The sequence below is a fragment of the Dipodomys merriami genome, unplaced genomic scaffold (genome assembly GCF_024711535.1).
Source record: "Dipodomys merriami isolate MVZ:Mamm:240054 unplaced genomic scaffold, mDipMer1.0.p SCAF_42, whole genome shotgun sequence".
Taxonomy (NCBI): domain Eukaryota; kingdom Metazoa; phylum Chordata; class Mammalia; order Rodentia; family Heteromyidae; genus Dipodomys; species Dipodomys merriami.
Genome location: NW_027205826.1, coordinates 1,836,955 through 1,852,124, shown reverse-complemented (window position 1 = coordinate 1,852,124; position 15,170 = coordinate 1,836,955). Strand labels below are relative to the sequence as shown.

At 53.4% G+C, this 15,170-nt stretch overlaps 1 protein-coding gene across 1 annotated transcript; it reads left to right on the top strand.

Annotated features, from left to right (window-relative positions):
* The first annotated feature begins 784 nt into the window (after positions 1-784).
* On the top strand, positions 785-11,452 carry Prcd (photoreceptor disc component). Its single transcript, XM_069992937.1, has 5 exons — positions 785-858; positions 1,130-1,204; positions 4,066-4,146; positions 4,685-4,768; positions 9,603-11,452. The coding sequence occupies exons 1-3, from the start codon at positions 785-787 to the stop codon at positions 4,085-4,087; spliced, it is 171 nt and encodes a 56-aa protein (XP_069849038.1). The 3' UTR covers positions 4,088-4,146; positions 4,685-4,768; positions 9,603-11,452.
* The last annotated feature ends 3,718 nt before the right edge of the window (positions 11,453-15,170 follow it).

Below are 15,170 nucleotides of genomic sequence, written 5' to 3'. Positions count from 1 at the left end.
GAGACTTCCCCAAGCACAGGGCCCAGAGTCCACCCGGAGACAAGCAGAAGTCTCCTTTCTGTTGCTTTTTCGTCTCAAATGTTATGTCTTACAACGTCAGGATGTATGCGTACAGTGGTCTAGTATATAATTTATCAGTTTATCATTTATATATAAATTACATAATGTGGTTATATAAGATATAATTTATAATTCATCTCTATTCTGTGAGCGCACTTAAATGCTGCCTTCTCTCTCTCTCTCTCTTTGCCAAAACGGAGTCTAATCAGAAAAGTTCAGAGAGGGATGTCCAGAAGGTAGAATGGAGCCAGCTTTTCACTTTCTGGCTTTGTCTGTGGGCTTCATCCTCCACGGCTTCCCCCTTTTACTCCCCTTTCCTCTCGCCACCATGGCTGACAGCCTCAGGTGCCCTCAGAACACCTGTAATTTCAGACACCCTGATTCCTGCCTCGAGTTGCCCCGTATTTGCTATTCCTGCTCTGCAGGTGCTCTTCGTGGCCCCTAGGCCACGGTAGGCCAATCTCTGGCTCAGCTGTCTTGTCTGGGAGCCCTAGAGCAGGAGGCCCAGGCACTATCAGAGATCAGATCCTCATTTCAAGTCTTAACCTCACCGCTAGAGGGGAGATTTTGGGTTCCTGAGGCTAATCAGTCTCTACAAGGTCAGGGCTGCTGACCCCACTAATCATCTTGAGCCTCCTAATCCATCCCTGAGGCTTGAGAGCTGGCAGGGGCCATCTCCTAGCCCCTCTTCAGGCCGGGCCTGAGGGGATGGGGCAGCTCAACCATGTGTACCACCCTCTTCCTGCTCAGCACCTTGGCCATGCTCTGGCGCCGCCGATTTGCCAACCGGGTCGAACCGTGAGAAACTGCCTCTGCTATGGATCGGGAATTGAGGGGGTGGTGGAAATCAGGCTGGGCATGAAGATGGGCAAGCTGAAGATGGGTAGGGGCTGACTGGACCCCGGCTGGGCTGGTGGTTGAAGGGAAACCTGAGAGGTTCACTCTCAGAGTGTGTGTGTGTGTGGGGGGCACTAGACGGCAGCCTCCAGGCTCTACACTGCATGTGGCTCTACCCTGGGAGGACTCAGCCCTGCCCACAGCTCTTCCCACCTGCTCTTTCCTCCCACAGAGAGCCCAGCCGAGCGGACGGAGCAGTTATGGGCAGTAGCTCGGATACAGACCTCCAGTCCTCTTCCTTGGGCAGGTGAAGGAGGAGAGTCAGGGGTGGGGGGAGGAAGCTGTGTGTGTGTGTGTGTGTGTGTGTGTGGCCCAATACATGTGTGCAGTGCACCATATCCAGGCCCTCAGCCTAGTCACCCTGTTCATTGCATAGCAGGCAGGCCAGGTATGTTTTCACCAGGTAGGAGTGGGAGCTCCTTAGCCCCCTCCTCTGGCCCAGAGCTCTGCTTCTCTGAGTGTGCGTGTGGGGTGGTCCCCAGGAGGTCCTCCCGTGGGAAGGTGCGGAGGAGCGCAGAGAGGGAGGAGGTAGAAGCGGCTCTGTTGCTGTGCATTCCTGTCCTTGTCCTTCCCTCCCCCTCTGCCTACCTCTGTCCCCGCCTGCCTGGGCTCCGCTGTCTGAACCTTCAGCCCGATTCGCTGTCCAGTCCCCAATAGGAGGCGCAGGAGGTGCATGACATCACTGGTGCTGAGTGCCATTGGCTGAGCAGCCCCTACGGGCAGGACACTGTCTCCAGTGGCCACAAAGTTAACTCTTCCCGGGGCCGAAGCTATGTGGCCTTTGGGGACAAACTTGTGGGCATTTCTACATGGCCTTGGCTAGCCAGTGCCCTTTGATAACAGGGGACCCAGGCCCCTTTTACAAAGCATTGAAAAAAAAGTCAACCAGTGTCTGTTAAGTTTCCTGAATATGAGGTATTTTTAGCCAGGTGCTGGTGGTTCACACCTGTAATCCTACAGAGCCTGAGATCTGAGGATCTCAGTTCAAAGCCACTCCAGGCAGGGAAAGTCTTTGAGACTTAGCTCCAATTAATCACAAAAAGAATGAAGAGGACCAGAAGTGGAAGTGTGCTTAAGTTGTAGAGCACCAGCCTTGAATGAATAAGCTAAGAGACAGCGCCCAGTCTCCAAGTTCAAGTCCAAATTCTCTCACTGTTTCTGTGTGTCTCTCCCTCTCTCTCCCTCCTCCCCCCCCCCCCCCGCCTTACACACACATTCTGTGTGTGTGGTCCTTTCTAGCATGGAAGACCTGCCTGAAGAGCGATTCTGTCATTCTTAGAGAAACAAAGTAAGAGATTCTGTGGAGTCTACTGGCTCCAGGGCACACACTCCCGGGAGGCTGCCCCCAGGTGGCTGGCCTGTCAGTACCAATGCCTGTGACCCTCTGTGTCTGCAGTGAGTCCCTTGGATTCGTACAAACTGGTCACAGAAAGAACTTGAGTTCATCTCTATCTCAGTCCTGGGATTCTCCCAGATGCAAACTATCAGAAGACCCAATAGGAAGCCCTGGGCACGTGTGGGAGACGGAAGCGTTTCTGTGACCCTTCTCTCCTTCCTAACGCCACCAGGAGCTAAGCTGGCCACAGGCGTGCCTGATGACCGCTCTGAGCAGGCTGGCACCTGAGAAGACCTCCACTGGGCCTTTCCAGTAGGAGACTGTCCCATGACCACAGGTCTTCACTATTGTTTGGTTGCCAGATTTTAAATCCTAGTCCCCCACCCCCTTGGGGTTTTGTGGGGGGGGAGGGGGGGTTGGATGTGAGGTTTGAACTCAGGCCCTGGGTACTGTCACTGAGCGACTTTTGCTCAAGGCGAGTGCTCTACCACTTTGAGCCACAGCACCATTTCTGGTTTTCTGGTGGTTAACTGGAGAGAAGAGTTTGGACTTTCCTGCCCAGGCTGGCTTTGAACCATGATCCTCAGATCTCAGTCTCTTGAGTACCGAGGGTTATAGGAGTGAGGTTACAGCTACTGGTGCCTGGCCCAGCTCCCCCTTTTATGAGAGACTTTGGGCAACTTCTGTAGCCATTTTATCTTATTTTTTTTTTTTCTACTATTAAGTTTTTGGCAGTACAGAGGTTTGAACTCAAGGCCATGTTCATTCACTTGCCTTTCTTCTTCACAACTGGTGTTCTACCCCTCAAGCCATGCGTCTAGCCCTGCTTTTAGCTGGTTATTTTGGAGACAGAGTTTCCTGGATTCTTCTGCCCCAGACTCTGAACCTGGATCCCCAAATCTCAACCTCCTGAGTAGTTAGGATTATAGACATGAATCACTGGCTCTGAGTCCCATTTTGTTTCTTGTGGACTGGGGTTTGTAACAAAGTGGCCTTGAGGTTCGGAGGAAGACACAGAGTAGCTGCTTACTTATTTTATGCTTGGTTAGTGCTTTCTTTTTCCCATTTCTCACTTTGAATTCTCAGCCACCTCAGAGGTTTGGCAGGATATGTGCTCTTCAGTCACTTGTTAGGGGTTGAGAAAACTAAGGAACAGGACAATTTTTTAATTTTTATTTATGTTGGTCGTGGGGCTTGAACTTTGGGCCTGGGCGCTGTTCCTCAGCTCTTCAGCTCAAGGCCAGTGCTCTACCACTCGGACCATAGCACCACTTCTGGTTTTCTGAGTGGTTTATTGGAGGTAAGAGTTTCATGGACATTCCTGCCTGGGCTGGTTTTGAACTGTGATCCTCAGATCTCCTGAGTAGCTGGGATGACAGGTGTGAGCCACCGGTGCCTAGCGGAACAGGACAATTTAATGTGAGGTCCCCTAACTTCTAAGTAGCCCAGCTCTTCAACATAAAATTCGGTAACCCTCCATGGTAGGAGAGGAAAGCCCGATTGAGGCACCATCTGCCAGGCCTGGCTTGATGTAGCTCAGCCAGAAGGAAGCAGTTGTCTGTTCCTACAAAAATTGGTTTGACAGAGAGGGTCAGAGTACAGATGGGCAGCTGCCACAGAGAACTGGCTGGGTGCACAGGGTGAGATGTTTGCTCTCCAACCCAGTCATGAATTCTAATGGTTTCTTACATGATCCTAAAGCGTGAGGAGGAAGAAGACAGCAGAAATACAGGACGTTCCATCCTCTAATTCCAGTGCTTTCCTCTATCTAGGGAAAAAGAGCCTTTGAAGTAAGTCCGCAGCTCTTCAGGAGGGGCTCAACTCCAGGACCTAGGATTGGCTGGTATGGGCAGGTAGGGCGGGGCCGGAAGCCCCAGAGGGCAGAGGGCAGGGCTGGGGGGGCACAGAAGAAATGGGCAAGGCCCAGCCCTGGGCATGGGGGAGAGATTAGGTCTTCAGCTCTTGTGGTCAGGGCAGAGGCTGAGTCTGAGGCTGGACTCATTCATTGGGCTCCTGTCTTAAGCTTCCTACAGTCTAGGCCACGGGGCAAAGTCTGGTCCTGACACACTTTTGAGACTTGGGCATGAGGTGGTGGTTGTGCTGGGGTAGTGCTGGAGATTCTAAGGGGGAGCTCTGATGTCCCATTTTTTTTTTTCTTTGGTCAGTTGTGGGGCCTGAACTCTGGGCCTGAGCGCTGTCCCTCAGCTCTTCAGCTGAGTGCTAGCACTCTACCACTTGAGCCATGGCGTCACTTCTGGCCTTTTCTGCTTATGTGGTGCTGAGGAATCGAACCCAGGGCCTCATGCATGCAAGGCAAGCGCTCTACCACTGAGCCACCTTCCCATTTTTGGAACATGGGAGCAAGTGCCATCTGTTTTGGCTTTGTTTCAGCTCAAGTCCTGCTTTGACGCCCAGGAGGACATCACAGGGCCGGAAGCAGCAGCCAGAAGAATGGGAGAAGCCGTAGTTGAGAAGGTAGGGGCTTTCCCTTCAGCCTCAGGATGGGCCCTGGCAAAGCCTGGCTGGGGCGAATAGGAAGAGCAGGAGTGCTCAGCTCAGTGCTCCTGGGCTTTTTCCCCGGTCCTGTGCCGCCTCTGAGGGACTGCAGAGCTACAGGAGGTACACAGAGAGGCTTAACTCCAGGCTTAACTCCAAGGCAGCCCAGCAGACTCCTGGTCAAGGACACCAATTGGTTTCCATTCATTCTAGAATTCAATCCTTCCCTGTAACCCATGGAGACTGGTAATACGCACATTTTATTTTATGCTTGTGTCTGTATGCTGGTACTCAGGACCTGGGCACTGTCCCTTTCCTTTGTCGCTTAAGGCTGGTGCAACAGCTTCACTTCTGGCTTTTTGGTGGTTAACTGGAGAAAAGTGTCTCACAGACTTTTCCTGCCCGGGCTGGCTTTGCAGGTTGATCCTCAGATCTCAGCCTCCCGAGTAAGCCAGCTAGGATTTACAGGCACAAGCCACTTGTACCTGGCCATATTCCCCACATCTCAGGAATGAGATAGGCTAAATGGCTTGCTAGCATCACCTAGCTATGAAGTGGGGAGCCCACGGCTCACTCACCCTGTGGCTCTACAGCCTAGCCCAACTTGCAATGGCAGGATGAAAAAGGGCTTCTATGACCCAGCCCCCTGTGCTAGTTAGCTCCGGAACTATCCTGTGTCCTCTGGGCCTGTGCTGGTGTTTGCACTCCGTTCTTTTTGGCTGTTGTTGATTGTGGGGCTTGAACTCTGGGCCTGGGCGCTGTCCCCAGCTCTTTATCTCAAGGCGAGCACTCTACCACTTGAGCTACAGCGCCACTTCTGGTTTTCTGAGTGGTTTATTGGAGATAAGAGTGTCACGGATGTTCCTGCCCGGGCTGGCTTTGAACCTCGATCCTCAGATCTCAACCTCCTGAGTAGCTAGATGACAGGCGTGAGCTACCGGCGCCCGGCTTGCACTCAGTTCTTATGGTATTTGCCTCTCTCAGTCCCCAGGAGTCCCCCTGTTATGGGTAGCTCTGTTGAAATTACCAATAAGAAAGATCACTGGTATCTGTGACATGTCTGCCTGCAGCTGGAGGAGAGGAGCCACCAGCTCGTTCTCCCAGTGTGTGTGTGTGTGTGTGTGTGTGTGTGTGTGTGTGTGTGTGTGTGTGTGTGTGTGTGTGCGCGTGCCTGTGTTCTAAGTGGGCAGTCGTGTGTGGGAAGAGCCTGACACTTGTTTTGTCAGTGAAGTGGCACCTCCTTTGCCCCCAGCTGCTCTGCCATTTCTCTTTACACTCCTCCCGGATCCTGAGCAGAGATAAAAGCAGATTTCCGTTTCTGCTCCCAGATCCAGGCACAGACCCTGCAGGCAGCTGCTCCCGACTGTCTCCCAGTCATTAATCTTCACCCCCCTCCACTGGTCTCTCCTCCCCACCCCGCCCCACTGCTGGCCCAGCAGTGTGGGCTCTGCCTGGCTCGCTCATGCTGTAGTCAGCAGCACCCCGGCGCCCCTCCACATCCAAGGTGCAGGGAGAAGAGCTCAGGGGGAGGAGGCCGCAGCCTGCCGAGGGAGGGAGCCCCGTGGGAGCCTCCTCTCAAAGTAGGCCAGGGTGGAGGCAGGGGAAGGTTGTGCCAGGGGAAGGAATCCACCAGAGCCGAGCACCCCCCTGAACTCTTCCACGAGAGCCCTGGCCACCTGCCTGGCTCCTGTCAGCCTGTCTTTCTCCGGGGACTGAGCTGTCAGGCAAGGGCCAGAGGTGGGACCCCGCTTTGCATTCATTCTGTCATCTACTTGCCGCGTTCCTGTGATCCCATCCTAGCCCCCTCCGCTTTCAGAGTTGCCCGCCTCCTTCTTCTAATGGCCGGAGGAACTGTCAGGCCAAGGTGGTAGAGCAGAGGATCCCAGCCTGGAGGCCCTCCCCTCGGACAGCACCCCTGTATGGGCGGTGTCCCACACTGGGAGAAAGTGGCTCCTTCCTACAGTCATTCCAGATGAAGGGTGGGATGGAGAGAGGAAAGGGGCTGCTCTAGTGGAAGTTGGGGGTGGGGTGGGGGGTGGGGATGACTGCCCGGGCTTGAGGGTTGCCTGGGCTTTGGCAGCTGGGGTGCCATGTGGGCTGGGGGGGACTTTCTCCCCCCTCCCCAAGGAGCAGGCTGGCTTTGGAGGGAGCAGATTGTGTTTACGCCTCCCCCCCACACCCAGCCCACGCTCGGCTGATTCCCAGGGCCTCTCCCACCCCTGGGCTCTCTGCAGAATCTGCACACTTGCAGCTTTGCGGAGAACGCCTCTCCAAGACCCAAGCGCCCGTCCTTGGCCACTAGCTCCCACCCATCACAGGGGAAAAGGGGGGCTGTGAGGCTGGGCTTAGAGGTGTCTTTTTAGGGGAGTCACTGAGATCCTGGCATGTCTTCATAGGGAGGCTGAGTCCTTTCCCTTGCCATTTTGTTTTCCACCCAAAATTCACTCCTTGCAAGTGGAGCGGAGACACGAGGGACCTGGCAGAGGCGGCGGGGCAGCTGCAGGGGGGGGGGGAGGTGAAGAGCGGGCGGCCGCTGGTCCAGGCGCAGGCTCTTATGAAATAACAATGGAAGATCAGAGCTCCTCCTCGGAATCTTTACCCCACTGCCGCCTCCGTGACCTTGTGGAGGGTCACGTCCCTAAGGCACGTCTGTGCGTCTCAGTTTTCCTACCTGTAAGGTGGAGGGAGACAGGGTAGAGGCAGAGGCATGGTGAGGGTGGGTCCTGTGTCGCAAGTGTGAGCGCCCCGGGGCGTGCTCCATCCACTCCACGCGAGCTAGAGGGCCCGGTGGGAAAGGCAGGCGACTGCGCAATGGCCGAGTCAGGCCAGGTGGAGTGCTCCCCCTTCACCTAAGGTCCTCCCTGCCCCATCTTCCCACGGGCACCAAAGAGGACAGATCTGAACCAAATGAGGGCAGAAGGCCAGCACTGCCCGGCTGGGGGAGACCGACCACCCAGAGCGGTCAAAGAGGACCAGCCGGGCCTCTCCAGATGCCCACACAGTGTGTGGGTTTCGAGGAGGGTCTGGGCCTGGACACCTCTCCCCGGCTTGCTCTGCTTCCCCGGTGAATCTGAGCTGCTGAAGAAGCAGCCAGGCGCTGGCTGCCCGGCTGCTTCCCCCTCATCTGAATGCTAATCCTAGGCTGGTGAGAGGAGAGGTTGAGTGACAGGGAAAAGGCTGCTGAGCTGCGGGGCGGCCAGGGGCAGCGGCGGGAGCAGGAGGTGCTGCTGTCTGCTGCCCCTGTGGCTGACACTCGGATGGCTGCCAGTCTCTCCTGGAGATTGGAACATGACCAGAGAACTAATGAGGTGGCGGGGGGCGGCGAGGAGGTGCCCATAGCAGCTGCTACAGCCGCTGTGGTCCTGCACCGCCCACCCCTAGGGACAGATGTGGCTCCCCCCAAATGCGTGGTGTGCACATGTGCACAGAACCGTCCCATGAGGGGGGTCCAATTTGTGGCAGCCAAGGGCAGTGTACCCCACTTTCAGGCCCTCTGTGGGGGGGGGGTGGGGGGAGGGCTCACTGCTAGGAAAAAGCCAAAGCCTTGAGCTAGAGTCAAGGAGAGCTTCCTTCTGAGCCACAGGGAGAATGGCAAAGTGGTGATACTGAGGCTGACAGGCATCCAATGATAATGACATTAATAATACTATTAATAAAAGCTAATCTGTACCAAACACTTATGTGCTAGGCACAGTGCCCGGCGCCTTATTTATAAGCACTGCCTCGTTTATGAGGCAGGAACTGTCCTTATCCTCATTTACCCAACAAAGCAAGAGAGGTTCAGGGACTTGTTCAAGGGCACTCACAGCTGGGGCGAAGCCAGGGCCTGTGCCCAGGGAAATCTGATTCCCTGAGGCTGGGATCAGTGGCTGTCAGGAAATTCAAGGTGTGAGCTACCGACCCGGGCACAGGAGCGGAGCTGTGCGCCTGTGCTGGCCCCGGCTCTGAGGCTAGCCCGAGGCGAGCTATGCCCGCTGTTCTCTTCAGGGCGCTCCGCCAAGGGCAGACCCGACTCCAGGCCCTGAAAGCCAGTGCAGAGAGCTGCCTCCTTGCGTGCATCAGTGCCACTCAGGGAGGAAGTGTCGGCCCGGGGCAGGGGTGACAGAGCAAGGCTTGCTCTCTGTCTTGGCGCTGTCGCTCTGCCGCCTCCTTCAGTTCGGGGCAGGACCCTGGGGCGTGGAAAGGCCAGCAGCCAGCTGGGGAGGAGGAAGGCTACCCCCGATTGTGTGTGTTTGCAGAGGGGGGAGGAGGTAGCGTCCAGAGGGATCCATGGCTAGCAATCAGTGCCGGTATGCCAGGACCACAGACCCTCTTGGTATAGGATACAGGCGCCCCCTAGTGGGAATTAAGATCAGAAGGTAGCTTTAAAAAATTGAAGAACACAAAGAAAAGGATTTACCAAGAGTATATGGAGCCTGGATGGTCAATCCCCGTCCTGTTCCCATGTGAAACACACACACACACACACACACACACAGACGATATCATATGCAGAGACAGAAGCCATGTGAACTAACCATTCAAAGAAGCGAATGGAGTCAGGCAGGTACAGACAGTGGTACACATCTATAATCCCAGCACTCAGTAGGCTGCGGCAGGAGGATTGTTGATTTGAAACCAGCCTAGTCTACACAGCATTACGATCCTACCTCAAAAAAGCAAAAGAGATAATAAAAATGAATATATTTATTCGATTGCTGGTTTATAGGAATGTGTGTATGAGGAGGCCACCAACAGGTACTGTGTCAGCTGCTGGGCATGGCCTGTCAAGAGGAACCTTTCTGATAATGGCCTTCTGCTCTTTGGCCCTCAGTTTTCCCCATTCAACCAGTGAAGCTGCATGGACTGGTGCTGAGATGGAAGGGACTAATGACCTCCGCAGGAAACGGTCTGTCTGGTAAAATCAAGTATTGCACCAGATTATCTCCAGGGACCTAAGAGATTTTCTTCCAGCAAGACAGACTAAAATGGATTATGTCCGGAGGTGCTGACGAAGACCTGTCCATGTGACAAGCTCTTACGGCGTGCCTGTGTGCCAGGACACAAAAATGGATTAAGATCTTCTAGCAACCAGAAAACTGGGCAAAATATAGGAAGCAGACCCTTGACGTGAGCAGCACACTAGAGTGACCCCAAGAGACAGAGAAACAACTTCCTACCTCATCTCAGCGGGGAGACAGCCACATGGGTGAGGAGGAGACACTGATACTCGTAATGATATTCACATGGGTCACCAGAATCCCCAAATCAAACGAAGAGAAAGGAAGGACCCTTCAATGGGACTCAGAAAGCACTGGCCATAAAAGAAAATGCAAAGCGGGGCACCAGGGCTCATGCCTTTCATCCTAGCTACTCAGTAGACTGAGATCTGGGGATCGTGGTTCCAAGCCAGTCTATGCAGAAAAGTCCGTGAGAGTCTTACATCCAATAAGCTACTCAGAATCAAGCTAGAAGCGGTATTGTGGAGTGGCAGAGTGCTAGCCTTGAGCGTAAAAGCCAAGGAACAGCACCCAGGCCCTGAGTTCAAGGCCCAGGACTGGCACAAAACAAAACAATAACAAACAACTGGGGTGGGGTGCCCCCTTCCCCCCACCCCCACCCCCCGTATTAGAAGTTGGTCTGAACAAGAGCTCCCATGGGTAGATTGCTTACTTTGTGCCAGGCATTGTACAGTCTAGAAACAGTCCTGTGAGGGTTGATTGCTCATCAGCTCCTCATTTTATAGATGACAATGAGGATCCCGAGAGACAGGCAGGACTGGAAGCAGCAAGCTGGGACTCTGCTCCAGACTCCAGCCTGGCTGCAGAGCATGTGCTTAACCACCTGCCACAGAAAGGCGTCATGCCGGGCTGGGAAGGTGGCTCAGCAGTAGAGTGCCTGCCTTGCATGCATGAGGCCCTGGGTTCGATTCCTCAGCACCACATAAGCTCAAGTAGTAGAGCGCTAGCCTTGAGCTGAAGAGCTGAGGGACAGCGCCCAGGCCCAGAGTTCAGGCCCCACGACCGGACCCCCCCCCCAAAAAAAAAGAAAGGTGTCATGCCGGGCACTGGGGCACACACCTGTAATCCTAGCTACTCAAGAAGCTGAGATCTGAAGACTGAGGTTCAAAGTCATCCTGGGTAGGAAAGGCCATGAGACTCTTATCTCCAGTGAATCACCAAAACCCCAGAAGTGGAGCTGTGGGTCAAGTGCTAGAGCGCTAGCCTTGAGAACCAAAGCTCAAGGACAGCACCCAGGCCCTCAGTTCAAGCCCCAGGTCTGGAACAAGGAAGGAAAGAAAAGAAGAAAGAAAGAAAGAGAAGGGGGGGGAGGAAAGAAGGGAGAGAGGGAGAGCAAGAAGGAAGAAAGGAAAATAAAAAAGGAAAAGAGGCTGGGAAGGTGGCTTAGTGGTAGAGTGCTTAGCACCTTGCATGCATGAAGCCCTGGGTTCGATTCCTCAGTACCACATACACAGAAAAAGCCGGAAGTGGCGCTGTGGCTCAAGTGGTAGAGTGCTAGCCTTGAGCAAAATAAGCTCAGGGAGAGTGCCCAGACCCTGAGTTCAAGCCCCAGGAGTGCGCCTCCCCTCCCCCCCCAAAAAAAAAAATAAAAGAAGGAAAAGAAAGGAAGGGAAGGGAAGCGAAGGAGAGAGGGAGAGAGGGAGGTGCCATCTTGGGGCTGCTGCAGCACAGTGCCAGGACTATGCAGAGATGGTTATTTAAGTACCAGTTAGAACTTGCCAGGCAGAGAAGAAGATGAGGGGAAGGGAGTTCTGAGGCAAAGGGAACCAATGCCACCTTAAGCAATGGTTATGCAACAGTTGTGAGAAGCAGGGGCTTCTGGGAATGGGAGACATGTCCAGGAACCCACAAATGAAGCCCAGAGAGTATTATATATGCTTAAAATCTGCTTATTTTTTCAAAATCCATATTCAAATGGATTTTTTACTGAGAAGGTAGCTTGGCGGAGCAGACAGGTGACATGCCCAGCCTTCCCTCCTGAACCACGGCCTGTAAGTCCACAACTCCAAGGTCATTCATTCTCAAACAAACAGGATATATGGGAGTACATTTCTTCTCCTCTAGAAAGTTAAGGCCATATTCAGTAACCCAAGATTTTTGCTGAACATGATTTGTAGCAATGTTCCATGGTTTAGAAGGGAATAAAAAAATCAATCATCTCTTAGGTTTTCATAATGGACTTTTGAGGTGGATGAACTAAAAGCACTGGAGTTAGGAAAAAATGTTCCATTGTTGCAGCATGATTTTTTTTTTTAAGGAAACCAGCACAGTGTTGTGTTAGTAAGCTTTCTATTATTATAAACAAAACACACAAGATAACGAACTCATAAAGAGAGAATGTTTTAGCTTGGTTTATAGTTCTTTTTTTTTTTTTTTGTCGGTCGTGGGGCTTGAACTCTGGGCCTGGATGCTGTCCCTCAGCTCTTCAGCTCAAGGCGAGCGCTCTACCACTTGAGCTACAGCGCCACTTCCGGTTTTCTGGTGGTTTATTGGAGATAGGAGTCTCACGGTCTCTCCTGCCCGGGCTGGCTTTGAACCGTGATCCTCAGATCTCAGCCTCCTGAGTAGCTAGGATTACAGGCGTGAGCCACCGGCGCCCGGCTGGTTTATAGTTCTGAAGGATTCAGTCTTTTTTTTTTTTTTTTGTCAGTCATGCGGCTTGAACTCAGGACCTAGGCTCTGTCCCTGAGCTCCTTTGTTCAAGGCTAGCTCTACCACTTGGAGCCACAGCTCCACTTCCAGTTTTCTGGAGGTAAGAGTTTTAAGAGATTCATAAAACTTTCCAGCCTGGGCTAGCTTTGAACCATTCCTTAGATCTCAGTCTCCAGAGTAGCTAGGATTACGGATGTGAGACACCAACACCCGGCTGGTTCAGTCTTTTATTTGGGGGTGGGAAGGCAAGGTGGAGCAATTGCTCACCTCATGAGCCAGGAAGCAAAGAGTTAAGCAGAAAGTTGGGGCAACAAAAGCTCTTTCAAAGGGGCATGGTCCCAATGACCTAAAGACCTCCCACTAAGCCACACCTCCAATAGGCTCCACCACCACCTTGTAGTGCCAGCCAGCAAGCTAAGCCCTCCCTGCATAGGCCTTTGGGGGACAGTCAACATCAGAACTACAGCACTGGTAGGTATCATTGGCTTTTTTGGGCTGAGTTGTCTTGAGTCTAGATCTCAATGATTCCTTTAACCTCTCTGTACTTGGGCTTCTTGAGCTGCAAATGGGGGTGAGGGTGCGGCAAAGACAGGCTGTTGTGAAGATGAAATGAGGTGGTTGATGGAAAGCACTCGGGGCAGGGCCCTGCACATAGGAAGTACTGTATATGTACTGTCATTTCAGAAAGACAGCTTGTACATGGCAAATCATTTTTGTATTTTGTCACCTTCCAGGGTGTTATGACTATATAGAAAAAGGGACATGCTGGTATTATTTATCATTTAAGATGTTTCTGACACGAATAGGACATCTGACTTAACTTCAGCAACAAGGAACTTTCTATTTTTGCAGGGCTGAGGATCAAACCTAGGGCCTTACACATTCAGACTACTACTACATTTGGCATTCTACTAGTGAATTATGTCCCAGATCTTTGGAGTTTTGGAGACAGGGTCTCTGTGCAGCCTATGCTTGTTTGCCCTGAACTCCTGATTTTCCTGCCTCTACCTCCTCAGTGCTAGGATTACAGACTTGTGTAACCATGCTCAAGAAGCTTTCTTTTAAATCACACACTCTATTGCTGAAACTATGCGCTGTTGCTCATAGGGTACATTCCGTTGTTATACTCAAGCACACTGAGAAAGGTGAAGGTTATTTACTTATTTATTTATGTCAGTCGTGAGGCTAGAACTCAGAGCCTGGGCACTGTCCCTGAGTACCTCTGCTCAAAGGCTAGCACTCTACCACTTGAGCCACAGCACCACTTCTAGTTTTTTGGTGGTTAATTGGAGATAAGAGGCTCACAGGCTTTCCTGCCTGGGCTGGCTTTGAACTGCGATCCTCAGATCTCAGCCTCCTTAGTAGCTAGGAGTGAGCCTCCAGCCCCTAGCTGGAGTTCCTTTATTTAAGCAGACAGTTGGAGAGGTGTCCATCAACAAAGGAACTCAAAGACTTGAGGGAAAGTCAAATGGGGCTTTTAAAAGGCAGAAACTGCAAAATTTACATATGTGTAGTTAGCACCAGGGAGATAAGGTACTGATTAGATAAGGCTGGAGCAGAAAGGCCTGCAGCCTATACTCTTAATTAAACAAAAATGACCTGGGGCTTACTGTCCTAAGTTGTAAAGCAAGCTCGTCCCAGTTTAACCATTTGCTCTGGGGCAGTATGTTTACTCTTTCACTCCAGATTTTCCCTTATTGTAAAACACTGCAGGGCCTTCCCTGTAAAACTGGAGTGGGGAGGGGGGAGCTACATACTTCACCATCTTCAGAAGTATTTTTTCTGCGCTTCCGTATTCAGAAATATTCAATATCAAAATGTGTCTCTGAAATCACAACAAGAGGTCTGAAGGTTAGGGCTTCCAGGGCTGGCTGCTTCCGCCGTTGGGAGGCAGGCATCCGCCCAGGCCTCGTTCTCCCTTCCCAGGCCCCTGGCACCTGCTTTGAAGGGCGCCTCACAGGCCAGATGGCTGGGGCAGTCCCACGTGGCCACATCTTCACAAGGTCACAGAGCTAGAAGGCAGGCTGTTGTTTCTGAAAGCAAGGAGGAAACTTCCCCCGAACTTGGCCAGAATTGCCTGGCACACAAGATGGAAGACAGCTTCCAGGCCGGGGGCTGCCCGGGGCGCACAGACCAGCTCCCTGCGCGCCCTGGCGCGGTCAGCTAGCGGGCAGGATGCCCACACGCCTTGGGGTTCGTACGAAACGGACTTCCACACTACAAGGACTGTCGCCAGGGGTGAGGCCTTCCCTTGTCCTCGCGGCCCGGGCTCCCTCGTGCGGTGCGCAGCCTGGTGCGGCCCCGGGCCCCGGCCGACCCCGGCCCGCAGCTCCCGGGCGCCCCCTGCCGCCCGCGCCCGGCCGTCCACGCGGAAGGAATCTCACTAGCCGGACGCGCCGCCCCTGTCTGCCCCGCATGAAACCCACAGAGCAGTTAAAAGTGGGATTGGGCCCGGCCTCAGTTTCCTTTTTGGTCACTCCCCCCTTCCCACCCCGCCCCGCCCCGCGAACTTTCAGAGCCCCCCCCCCAGTCCCGGTGAGGGACAGTTCTGTCCGGTTGACTCGACCTCCAGCCTCCGTTTCCGGACCGCCGCGGCTCTCCACACCTTCCAAGCTCCCCACCCCCGGTCGCACTGCCGCTCCCGGTGGCCGCCACTATCTTACCCGGGCTCCGCGGTTACGGGAGGAGGAGTGGCGGCCGCCTCCCAGCGCCGGTTGCGTTGGACTACA